This window comes from Vipera berus (genome assembly GCF_964194415.1).
Source record: "Vipera berus genome assembly, chromosome: 3".
Lineage (NCBI taxonomy): Eukaryota > Metazoa > Chordata > Lepidosauria > Squamata > Viperidae > Vipera > Vipera berus.
In genome coordinates, this window is record NC_138204.1 from 96,458,779 (window position 1) to 96,472,464 (window position 13,686).

Below are 13,686 nucleotides of genomic sequence, written 5' to 3' on the forward strand. Positions count from 1 at the left end.
ACGAGCAGGGACAAACAAAGAAAGACTATGGGACTCCTCGGGAGGAGGCACAGGGAGACCACGCCCTGAGCTCTCTATAAAAGAAGTGTTTGGGGAGGGGCTGGTTGCTGAAAGCAACTTTTTCCGCTTGAGAAGACAAGCTCTTGTGTTTTTGTTAACTGCGTAATTAAATCTTGGCAGAAGCCTTTTAGCCTTGGACGCTTTCCAGACTCTTCTTTTGATTAGGGGTGCGAGAAGAGGGCTGGTTCAGAACACAAATTCTTAAAGAGATGGGCGTACCAGACCATCTTATTTGTCTCTTGAGAAACCTATATGCGGGTCAAGAAGCAACAGTGAGAACTGGACACGGAAACACTGATTGGTTCAAAATTGGGAAAGGAATCCGGCAAGGCTGTCGCCCTGCCTATTTAACTTATATGCAGAGCACATCATGAGAAAGGCAGGGCTAGATGAATTAAAAGTTGGAACTAAGATTGCCGGAAGAAATATCAACAACCTAAGATATGCAGATGATACCACTCTAATGGAAGAAAGTGAAGAAGAACTAAAGAGCCTCTTGTTGCGGGTAAAGAAGGAGAATGCAAAAGTTGGGTTGAAACTTAACATTAAGAAAACCAAGATCATGGCATCTGGCCCTCTCAATTCCTGACAAATAGATGGGGAAGAAATGGAGGTAGTGACAGATTTTATTTTCCTGGGCTCCAAGAACACTGCAGATGGGGACTGTAGCCAAGAAATTAAAAGACGCTCGCTCCTCAGGAGGAAAGCCATAACAAATGTAGACAGCACACTAAAAAGCAGAGATATCGCCCTGTCAACAAAAGTGCGTATAGTCAAGGCTATCGTCTTCCCAGTTGCAATGTATGGCAGTGAAAATTGGACCATAAAAAAGGCTAAGCGCCAAAGAATTGAGGCCTTTGAACTATGGTGCTGGAGAAGACTCCTGCGAGTCCCTTGGACTGCAAGGCAATCAAACCAGTCAGTCCTAGAGGAGATCAACCCCAACTGCTCTTTAGAAGGCCAGATCATGAAGTTGAAGCTCAAATACTTTGGCCACCTAATGAGAAGGAAGGACTCACTGGAGAAGAGCCTAATGCTGGGAAAGATTGAGGGCAAGAGAAGAAGGGGACAACAGAGAATGAGGTGGCTGGATGGAGTCACTGAAGCAGTAGGCGTGAGCTTAAATGGACTCCAGAAGATGGTAAAGGACAGGAAGGCCTGGAGGACAGTTGTCCATAGGGTCGCAGTGGGTTGGACACAACTTCGCAGCTAACAACAACAATAGTCCAAAACTAAATTATGACAAAATATATCATCCATATTAGGCCAGCTAAAGTCACAAAATTGTTCACATGTTGGTCAGTTCCAAGAATTCTTCTGTTGGTTAATTTAAACAAGCCTTCTTTGCCCATACATTGGAAAGAATCATTCAGTCTCTGGAACAACAAATGCCTGTTTGCCCAAGTTTCCACAGATTCAAAAAGTAAGGCAGCAAGTGTGGCCTCTTTCCTTTAAACACCATTTTTCAAAAATTCTGTTTAGAAAACAATTACCTTGAGTAATTAAAAAATAAAATAACTGTACCAACACAAGTGAATGATCCCATCCATTTTCCTTTTGTACATGTTTTGCTAGCATTGCCTTCTGCATAAAATCCTCGATTACATTTATAGTTTATAATTTTTCCAGAATCATATTCTTCTCTATCTTCTTGCTGCAATGAAGCATTGTGGATTTCTGGGGCTGGACCACATGACTTTTCTGAAAAACAAAATGGAAAAGGCTACTTTCAACACAAATTAATTTATGCTGATTTCTTTAAACATCAACAATTCTGCATATCATTATCAATGCCAGTTTTTTAAAAAGTTAAGACACAAGAGTCCTGTTCAATTTACCCTAACCTTTGCAAAGAATGCCATCATGGGGGGCTGTATGTTTCATAAGTCTAATACATTTTTTAAATAGAATCCTAAATATTGCAGCAGATTATGAGATAGAATCTAGATTATTAAATCAGAAGAGCATAAATTAATGTTGCATTTTTTAAGTATAACTGTAGTGTGTATTTACTAAAATTCATTTTCTTTCTCAAGGGAATAAGATGAGGAAATTGATTAAAGTTTGGTTTTTGATTTGCAAAAAATGTTTCTCTGCCCTGTTTTTCTCAAAGAGAAACCACCAAAAGTTTTTGAGTTTCAGGATTTAATAAAACTGCATTCTAAAGACAAATTAACAGAAACTAATGGGGACTATTCTAATTGCCACAGGACAGAGTCGTAGAGTATGCATTTCTGAAGATGTTGCACTTATTGACAAATCACTGGGATTAAGGTTTGAGTTTTACAAATAATTTCTGGCATCCATTTTCTGGAAAATGGCTATTTACTGTCTCACATTTAAATTAGTACAATTCTTATTATATTAATTTAATACAAATAACTTTCTTACATTTATCAATACTTTTTAGTTTATACATATCTTTGTCATTTTAACATTCAATATTTTTAGACAATCAATGTCCTGATAAATTTTTCCCAATTTTTAGTTTCCCATTAATATTTAAATTTAACATTTAATATTTATAGTTTCCAAGTTTTAAATAACCCCACTTTCCTTTATCACAATTCATCCCGAGATCTTACATCAGCTGGTTAATAATACAATATTCTTATTTTCTAGTAATTTCCAAATATCTTAAATTCAATAACCAAAATTTCTCTCATTTCAACATTTAATACTTTCTCTTTTTTCTCTCAATCTTTACTATCTCATATTTAAGATAGTAATTTTTGTTATTACCATTAATAACCATTACCCCTGCTTCAAAGATTTGGGTGTTGCCTCTTGGCCCAGCTGTTATACTTGATGAGCACTAGTCCACTTGGTCCTTATTTCAATAAGTTGTTGAAATGTAAGTACTGAAATTGTGTATCAAATTGAAATAAACCTCTCAATCCTAAAATTAGAATTTTGCTGTGTGTTATCTCTTGTTTCTCTTTAACAAGTTTTTCCCCTGACACCCTGTCCTTGGGGGGAGGGAAGGGAAGATGGGTCTAAATGGCTAAAACAATTAGCTTTCAATGTGATCTAAATATAAAATATAATCTTACTAGTAATGGAATGTTCTAACTTCTCCCCTCCTTGAAGAAAAAGGCTAGAGTGTATAGAATCAGTAGGCTTCTGGAAAAGGAAGTATGAGGCCTTCTATACCAGTCCAGCTTTACCACAATCACTTTTTTAATAGACTGTAGTAGTTATAGAATAGGACCAGTCTTTTGATAACTATAGATTTCAATTATTTGAGTGGAAAGAGGTGTTCAGTCTATGGCCTACCAATTGCTTGGGCTACCATCTATTAGGCAATGCCATCTTGTGAAATATAGACAACATTTGCCTTCTTTGTTGCAGTCACTACCCTATAGGCTAGTTCTGATTGGCCCTACAAAGTTATGGTCCTTTTGTAAGGGACTAAAGTTCTGATTGGCTTTCAGGCTTTTGGGCAGGGTGTCTAGGACAACTCACCATAGCCAACTTGCCATGGCCAACTCACCACAGCCAACTTGCTGCAGCCAGATCACCATGGCCAATTCACCTTGGCCAACTCACCATGGGACAACTCACCATGGCCAACTCACTGCAGGACAAGACTTACATTAATATTGAAGAAGCAATCGAATAGAATCATTTAAAAAAAGATGCCAAAGGAAGGACAAAATGAAATGTGAATGACAAAAATTAAAATATTTTTAAAATTATTTTAAATAATTAAAATGAATTATTGAATTGTCCTGCATTGAGTTGTCTCCTGGACAGTTGTCCCATGACAAGTTAACCATGATGACTTGGCTGTGGCAAGTTGGCCATGGTGAGTTGGCCACAGTGAGTTGGCAGGAACAAGTTGCCCCATTCCATTAAGTGAGTCCTGTTGGTTGATTTGTTCAATGTTATTCTTTGGATTAGAAGTAGTCTGATTTTTAGACATAGTACATATGTGTTTGAGTTTTAGTTTTAACCCTCTGTTCACTGCTTAGAGTCACTTTTATGATATAATCAATTATGTAAATTATTAAAATAAGTACTAAAACCTTTTTAATAAGGTTATTCTTTATCTATCTTCAAAGAAAGAAAACCAGGGGCCAAGTTCTGAATGACCATTGAACTGAAGACAGAGGTTATGTCCCATTGAGGCCCTGGTAGAAGCAAATCCACAAAAAACTAAAAATAAAGTAAGGAAGTGACTATAGCTTCAAGCACCAGATCATAGTGACAAAATTATGCATTAAATTTAATTATTGATGCTCTATGGATTTATTATTGCTCTCATTCATGTTCTACCAGTGTGCTCAATAAACTGGAACTGGAACATGTAACCCGGAACATTTTTATAGGCAAGTTCCTCTAAATTAAGGACAGACTGATATTATCCAAACTGGAGTATTCTGTTGTTCATTTTAGTCATTCTATAGGAGAGTCTTTCCAACTGCTGCTGAAATTTCTAACATTAGCATAAGACTGAAAAAAATGCATGAATAATTTTTTCTTAGAATCCAAACATATGTTGGCATTTCAAAAGAAAAAAGTACTATTTCTTACCTTTGCAAACAGGTAGCTCAGACCATTTCTTATTTTCACATGTTACAGTATTTATTTGACTAATTTCAAAACCTGAAAAGCAGCTATATTTCACAACTTCACCAGGAAAAAATGTGTGGTTCTCAATTTCTAGTACACCATTGTCAATTTGAGGAGGAGGTTCACATCGTAAATCTAGAAGTAGGGGACACAGGAAGGTTTGTTAATTAAAAAAAATAAAATATCATAAAGAAATTTCTATTGTGTTTCTATAGCAAATTTATTTTAATGAAATGTGATTCAGAAAACAAATCTCTATGCAAAAAAAATCAGCCACTATTGGAGCAGTTGATAAAGGCTCAAGATGCTGTCAGCCCTTCCATCCTAAGCTCCTCCCTCTTGATCATGTGATCCAGAATGGAGTATATATAGCATATACAGCCCCTATGCTTGCCACTGTAGACAGAGATAGGGCAGAGCAGAAACATAGATAAATCGTTTTAACATCCATGTACCAACCCTGATCTGACTGTCAGAGAAACACAGAGGCAACATGTACAATCTTCAAAGAACCTGATTAGTCTCTTGGAACAGAGCACATGCAGATACAGAGAGGCCACTGTGGATAAATGGCTGTGAAGAATTCCATAAGCCATGCTCTGAATATTCTCCCTACCTTTTTGATCCTTACACCTTATCTGTAATGTTCACATTTTTTTTTAAAAAAAAGGCAAAACTGAGCATACAAACCAAGACAGCGTGGAGGTGTTTGCCATTTCCCATCTTCACACTTTATTTTTTGTGGACCTTGAAGAAGGAAATGTTCTTGACACCGGAAGCTGATTTCTTCTTCACTCCTGTAGATTCTCATCTCGGCTATATTAATGGCATTGGGAAGCTGAGGTGGTGGAGGGCAGGTTTCTTTAACAAAAACATCTTATAATTAGAACTTGATTAGGACTAGAGCTGAAAATTATCTCATTTCTACTTCACCCAAAGAAGATGAATCCTAAGTATTTTCTTAGGAGGTTTTTACAGTATGTTGAATCTCTTGTCTCCTGTGATTGAGAATTCCATAATCACAAAGAGATTGAAATTTTAATTGTATTTGTATAATACAATTATCAGGGCTTATTTAAGTCAGGCTTTCAGATGAGTTATAGGGTGAAATTTGCTTCTTCCTATTGGCAAATGGCTATGAAGCAGAGCTGACAATTAATCTTTGTGGTGCCCTTCACATTTTTGATAGCTTTCCATACATTTGATTATGATATTCTTCTCTTTTTGGCAACTGAAGCTTGGAGAAACTTGTGATTCTCATTTTTCTTGATTGCTGATGTCCCCATGTGATGCTGGGGAAGTAGTTTTGGGTACTACAGCTATCAGATTCTGCTGACCCACAGGCTTCTATCCTTATTCCTGTCAGTCAATGATTGCATTAAGTTTCAGGAGATATTTGTTTGTTTGACCATGTTTTGCAGATCAACACTTATGGTAAGAATTAAACAGCATGCAAAAATTAATCACTTTCAAAGTTAAATAGCAATCAGATCCTAATAATAGTACCTTAACTGTTATATATTAAGATGAATAAAAGCTTAGTTAGATGACAGCCAGCTGAAGATCAGCTGTGAGGTGCCCAGCAACAACAGGTGGCGTCCTAACCCCCGTCTCATTGGACCGCCCGTTCTGGCGGGACCATTTAAGGATGTGGATTGGTTATTGGTTTGTTGGCAACAGTATTTAAAGGAGCCAGGTTGTGAAGGCTCCTCAGTTCAACCACAATAAAGCTCAGTTGAAACCTCGACGTCTCGTCATCTGTCTCACCGGTCTACCATAATACTTAACAGTGGCGATGAAGGTGGGATCCTGCTGCTGAGCTAAAGCACCAGCTGAGTCACTAGAGCTGAAGCACTAGCACTCGCGGGAAAGGAGGGAAGAGAAAACTCTCCCGATAGATTCCTTCCCGGAAAGCAGCAGCCAGACCCGGACAGAATGACGCAAATCGGACACATCCGTGAGTTCGATGTCCGCCACCCAGGACAATGGGAGTCCCACTTGGGACAAGTCGAGGGATATCTCTTCGTGAATAAAATCACTGAAGACAAGGAGAAGGCAGCGGCGTTGCTGTGCATCAGCGGGCCGGCTGTGTATGATGTAGCTGTCGGGCTGTGTATCCCAGATCCTGTCTCGACACTACCATACGCCGACCTCGTCAGCAAACTGAGCCAACACTTCATGCCAAAGAAGTCTGAAATCCACTGGTGGCTACGTTTCATCCAGAGAAACCAGCTGCCAGGCGAATCGGCTATGGACTTCGTGGCCGCCGTGCGACAAGCCGCCCGAATGTGTAGGTTCCCGGACCTGGAAGATCGGATCCAGGATCGAATTGTGTTCAGCCTGAGCGACGAGCACCTCCAGCAGAAAATAATAGCCAAACCTACCCTGAGCCTGTCCGAAGTGATCAACGAAATAATGGCTCGAGAAGCCAGTAACGAAAAGAAATCTCTCAAACCGAACAGCAACCCGAATGGCTCCGTGCATCAAGAAAACGCTACTGACAGCGGAGAAGGCGAACAAGCCAGCGAAGCCAAAATCGACGCTATTCTACAAAGGCTGGAGAAGTTCAAGAACCACCGTGAACAAAACGTAAACCAAAAGAAACCGACCGGGGCCAGCAGATATGCCTCAGCCACCAACCGCAACACCAGCAGCAACAGCCGAAATTGCACCAGCTGTGGGGGCAATCACCCCAGGGCGACCTGCCGCTTCCGTGGGGCCAAATGCCATGCCTGTGGCAAGACCGGCCACATTCAATCTGTCTGCCAAGCCCGAAACCGTGACAACATTAACGACGTTGAAGAGCAATCCGCAGGTACCATTTCCCCCCCAAAAAACCCAGGGACCAGGGCACCTCAGATTATAGAGAATTTGGAAGTGGCTTGCCAGTCAGCAATCCACCCCCCACTAGAACCTAAGATCAAAATTACTGTCAGTATAGAGGGAATCCCGTGTTTAATGGAGGTGGATTCAGGCTCACCGGTCTCTTTAATTTCTGCAGAGACCCTTTCCTTCATCTGTTCAAAGAACAGACAGAAAATAGGGATAGCACCCACAAAAATCAAATTAACAGACTTCCAACGTTCCCCAATTAAATTAAAGGGACAGGCCACGGTCCAAGTCAAATTTAAACAATACCAGGGTCCCTTAAAAATCCTAATAACTGAGGGCAAAAGAACAAATTTGATAGGATTAGACTGGTTCCCAGCCCTGGGCATCTGGCTAGGGGGAATAAATAACGTACAACCCAATAGCCTAGACTCCGTCTGTAACGAGTTTACAGACGTGTTTGGGGGGTTTTTGGGAAAATACACTGGGGCCCCAGTAAAATTAAAACTTAACCCAGAAGTTCTACCCATTAGAATCAAAGCGAGACGGGTTCCGTTCGCTTTGAAGGAAAAGGTAGAAAAAGAATTAGACAAATTAGTGGGGCAGGGAATTCTAGAACCCGTAGAGGGGGGAGAATGGGAAACACCTATTGTAACCCCCCTAAAAGCAAACGTTAAAATAAGAATTTGCGCGGATTATAAGGCTTCCGTTAACCGGGCCTTGAATCCGCATGCTTACCCGGTCCCCTCGGTAAAGCACGTCCTAGCAGCAATACAGTCCGGCACCATCTTTGCCAAGCTTGACTTGGCGCAGGCGTATCACCAACTTCCGGTTTCCCGCGAAACAGCTGAAATTCAAACAATTGTCACACACAAGGGAGCCTTTCGCGTAAATCGTTTGCAATTCGGAATTGCCGCAGGTCCTGGAATTTTCCAGGAAATCATGGAAAAAATGCTGAAAGGCATCCCTGGTGTGTGCCCTTATTTTGACGACGTGCTGATTGCCGGGGAATCGGAAGATCAGCTAGCTGACAGGCTTAGACCCGTGCTAGGCAGATTTAGGTCTGCCGGGCTTAAACCTCAAAGGGAAAAATGTCACATAGGAGTAAAATCAACAGACTTTCTAGGATTTAGGATTGATGCTCATGGCATCCACCCCACTGACTCTAAAATAAAAGCTATTAAGCTAGCCCCAACCCCTAGGAATAAGGCAGAACTACAGGCTTTCTTGGGGTTAATCAATTTTTATCATTCATTCCTACCCCACAAAGCAACCATTGCAGAGCCTCTGCATAGGTTGCTGGACAAAAATGCCCCATGGAAATGGTCCACAATACATGACAACAGCTTCCAGACTTTAAAACACTTGCTCTCAAGAAACTCAGCTGTCACTCATTTTATCGAAGGGAAGCCTGTCTGCCTAGCGTGTGATGCCTCCCCATATGGTGTAGGCGCAGTACTCAGTCACCTAGAAGACACAGGGGAACAAAAGCCAATTGCTTTTTACTCAAGGACACTTACCCCTGCAGAAAGGAACTATGCACAGATAGATAAAGAAGCATTAGCTCTCGTGGCAGGGGTTAAAAAATTCCACAACTATCTGTATGGTAGGAAATTTGTCATTTACACCGACCACAAACCTCTGTTGGGGTTATTCACAACCAACAAAATAACACCTCAAATACTCTCCCCCAGGGTTTTACGTTGGTCTGTCTTCCTGTCAGCTTACTCTTATGACTTAAAATACAAACCAGGGAAAGACATGGGACACACTGACGCACTAAGCAGACTACCCCTGACTATTATCGAGCCAGCCCCAGCCCCAGCTTGTAATATCATGACCATTCAGGACCTCCCTGATTCACCCATCCAAGCCACAGACATAGCCAACAGCACAGCTAGGGACAGAATCTTAAGCAGAGTTTCAGCCTGGGTAGCCACAGGTTGGCAGGCACATAACCCCGACAAAGACTTCCAACAATACTTTAACCATAGAAATGAGGTTTCATCACATAAAGGATGCCTGCTTTGGGGTAGCAGGGTCATAGTCCCCGATAAACTAAGGAACATGGTATTACAAGCACTACATGAAGGGCACCCTGGAATTGTCAGGATGAAGGCCCTGGCCCGTAGTTATGTTTGGTGGCCTGGCCTGGACAAAGACATCGAACTCCAGATTACAGGGTGTTATCAGTGCCAAAAATCCAGGCCCAATCAACCACACCACCCAGTGTATAAATGGGAACCAACTTCTACACCATGGTCAAGAATCCACATTGACTATGCAGGCCCCTTTCAAGGCCTCCTTTTCCTCATAGTGGTGGACAGTTACTCAAAGTGGCTGGAGGTAATCCCAGTATCCAGCATGACCTCATCCAAAACCATACAGGTGCTGCAGGGTCTTTTTGCCACTCACGGCCTACCTGATGTCATTGTGTCTGACAATGGCCCACAATTTATGTCTGCTTATTTTCAGGCCTTCAACAGATCCAACTCGATTAGACACATCACATCAGCCCCCTTCCACCCGGAGACTAACGGCCTTGCAGAACGCATGGTAAGGTCAACAAAAGACGCCCTAAAACGCATCATCACCGGAGACTGGCATCAAAGGCTGGCACAATACCTTCTGAGCCAACACACCACCCCGTCCACCACCACCAGCAAAAGCCCAGCGGAACTGCGGTGGGGCCGTCGTCTCAAGACAAAGCTGGACAGGCTACACCCTGATCGTGTGGCGACGGAACCAGAACATCACCGCACCGTAAAAGAATTGACAGTGGGGGACCTTGTCTGGGCCAGAAATTACACATCAGGGGACTTTTGGGTTCCAGGGGTGGTGATTGATAAAACCAGTCCTGTATCTTATGTTATTGAGGGGGAAGGGGGGCGACAATTTAGAAGACACTTAGATCAGTTGCGGAAGCGAGCCCCCGAAAACCAGCCAGAGGGTGAGACTTACACTAGAGAAGCAACATCTGACCCAGCAACCCTTCTAACACCTGAAGGGCCCTCTCTCAACTACATGCCAAACACACACACCTGGGACAGTCATGACACTAGTCAGGCATCCCAAGACCAGGGGGAACAAATGGGGGACCCCAATCCCACCCCAGTGGCTATCAGGGAAGACCTAAGCCAATCTCCTGGAAGGGCAGAACCACCATTGCGATGTTCCAACAGGATCCGCAGGCCCCCAGCATACCTGCAGGATTTTGTAAGGTCATAGGTCATCTGTTTAAGGATTTTATTGTTGTTATTTGTTCTCATGTTGGGGGGGGAAGGGAATGTTATATATTAAGATGAATAAACGCTTAGTTAGATGACAGTCAGCTGAAGATCAGCTGTGAGGCGCCCAGCAACAACAGGTGGCATCCTAACTCCCATCTCATTGGACCGCCCGTTCTGGCGGTACCATTTAAGGATGTGGATTGGTTATTGGTTTGTTGGCAACAGTATTTAAAGGAGCCAGGTTGTGAAGGCTCCTCAGTTCAACCACAAAAAAGCTCAGTTGAAACCTCGACGTCTCGTCATCTGTCTCACCGGTCTACCACAATACTTAACATTAACAATAAATCTTAGTGCAGGGCATGCAATTAATCCACAAATGTTCTGTGAAAGAGATCAGTTTGGAACATTTTCTTAAAGAAAAATGCTATTGTAGAAGTCCAGTGCTACTACTGAGAATCAGTGTTTTTATATCTCAGTCCTCCCAACTCATTTCCTGGAAGTTGAGTACCACAAGCACCTTCTCCATGTAAACTGGCTGACTGTTATTGGAGACCTGCAACTATAGAGGTTTTCTAGATCAAAACCAAGAATTGACCCTGGAAATCTATTGAGAACCAATGAAAGGCCTTATGTGCTATTCTTTCCCTTGCCAGTCTCTCATTGTCTGTGGGGTAGACTTGACCTATCACTTCATCCTTGACCAATCACTTCATCCTCCAGAAATCTTCTCCAAGATTTAGCATGTAACAGCATGCTCTGATTAGGTCTTTAGTCGTTGCTATATAGACTTTCCTTTCCAAAATGATGCAGAATGCCAGGAATGACCCAACTGGGGAACAAACAACAACAAAAGACAACTATAGATACCATCACGTATCAGACCACAGCAAATCTTTTATCTATATTTCTCTCAATCATTCTGCTCCCATATCAGTCTGTTTTTCCACAAAATAATATTTCAGTGCCCAAATTTAAATCATGATGTCTGTTTCTTCCAATTCTAAACCTTTGCAGTCACCTAGTACTCATCATTCATCCTTAAATATTTCAGCAGAAAACTCTCACAAAAGAGCCATTTGTTCCATGTTGATCACACTGGAACTTTGCTACAATCATGAAACTCTCAATGGTACTCATAAAACAACTACAGTAAAAGACATAAGATCAAACCAATTCAACAGTCACAAACTCAATTAGAACAATTCCTAATTACATAAAATAGCAATATGAGTCACTGTTGCAAGATCCTTTTATTTCAAGACCACAATTGGTGAAGGAGAAGGAACCAACAAAGCTTTGCAGCCATGACATGAATACACTACTGAAATTTAACTGTATTGCTCTTTGGCAATATCTTTGGCAGATATAAAAGTAGTTTTCAGGATTGATCATAAATTAGATTAAGATGGACAAGCTGATATTAAACTAAGTATGAGGAAAGGCCACCAGTTAGCACAAAGACACATAACCAGTTGAAACCATTCATTTAATCCAGGCAAAGTTTCTCCATTCAACACAATATTTGCTCTTCTATGAACAGAACAAAAATAAGATTTAATTAATGCAAATGTAGTTAGGATGCCTCCCATATTCCCATAATTTTGGGAAGGAATGAAGACATGCCTTGTAACCTAAATATTAAAATAATTACATTTTATTTTAATATATTTCTTATCAATTTATAGGTTTTTTTTACATTTATTGTAAATTAACTGACTTTGAAAGATTTGAGGAAGGACAGAATATACCGTATGTATTATTTTCATATATGTGAAAGATTTATTCTTAATGAAGATATTTTTAAATTAGCTAGGAGCAATATAATGATGCAAAGGGTCTTCTTAAGCAGCAGAAATTCTGAAACTTGTTTTACTATGCCAGGAAACCTGCGTGGATGTCTCCACGTAAGTGCCAAAAGTCAAAGATGAATTCTGTACTAGATTTGCATGCATTTGTTCTGTGTAAATTCACCTAGCTTGCTTAAATGATGAAAGACTCAAAGCAAACAACCTTTGTAATGTAACAAATGGAATTTTGTCACTGAATTTAGATTGTTGCCCAACGGGGAAAAGTATGCTGTCCAAATGCAGACTAGAACACATCTGTAATAAAGTGCTACATCTAAGTTGATCTCTGAGTTGAGCTGCTGCTATGTTAGAAACAAAATAGTTGCTAAGGAAAAAAACCAACTGATTTTGGTAACGGTATATTTCCTTTTATCCTTGGATTGTTGAGAAGGATTTTTTTCCACATGGCTAAATTATCTTTTCTTTTGAAATGGATACATTCGCACTGTCTCACTACCCCATCAGATTAGACAAAGCATGCCGAGCTCATGGGATCATGATGGAGCTTTTCAGAAGAAACTGTGTGCCATCAAAAGATTTTATGGAAGGAAGACAATCCTCAGGTGTGCCCCATTTTTATTTTTTAGATATGATTAACATCATCCTATTGAAGAAACCATAAACTTGTACATAGCATGCAAATGATACCTTTACACTGTGGCTCAGGAAGCCATGATCCATCAACACACTTTGTTTGATGCAGATTGGAACCACAGCGGTAGTATGCAGACTGGTTGGTCTTAAACGGCTTCCTAGTCTCAACAGCTGGTTGAAAGACTGCATGCTGTGGACTTGTACAACTGTATGGATTAACTAACAGTTCAAATATTGTTACATAAGTATTTATATAATAAATTCATTATTCTTCTCTTTATTTATAAAATCTATTCTCCTTCTTCTGGACTATCTGACTTCATATTCCAAGTACATCTATCAAAAATATACTGATCAATTTCTCATTTATTCATCTGTTATCTACTCTGATTGACAGATTTTAGACATCTCTTTCTACTCTCCTATGTAGGATTTTAGATTTGATGTGCTCCTGAAATTAAACTTCAGACAGAGAGTTGCCTTTAATGAGGTGGGCAGTATTCAGGTTGAATTGATAAACAAACAAACAAACATGGATAATCTTATCCCTT

General features: G+C 40.7%; 1 protein-coding gene across 5 annotated transcripts in view; it reads right to left on the reverse strand.

Annotated features, from left to right (window-relative positions):
• CFH (complement factor H) overlaps nt 1-13,686 on the reverse strand; it is a 138,682-nt gene that overhangs the window by 26,406 nt on the left and 98,590 nt on the right. For 4 of the 5 annotated variants that reach the window (XM_081322661.1, XM_081322662.1, XM_081322660.1 and 1 more), the window contains 4 exons: nt 13,190-13,354; nt 5,326-5,496; nt 4,597-4,770; nt 1,585-1,761 (listed from right to left, as the gene is read on the reverse strand). In XM_081322661.1, coding sequence (XP_081178787.1) covers nt 1,585-1,761; nt 4,597-4,770; nt 5,326-5,496; nt 13,190-13,354 — 687 coding nt within the window. The remainder of the gene's footprint in view (nt 1-1,584; nt 1,762-4,596; nt 4,771-5,325; nt 5,497-13,189; nt 13,355-13,686) is intronic. The other variant, XM_081322663.1, reaches the window with a different exon arrangement.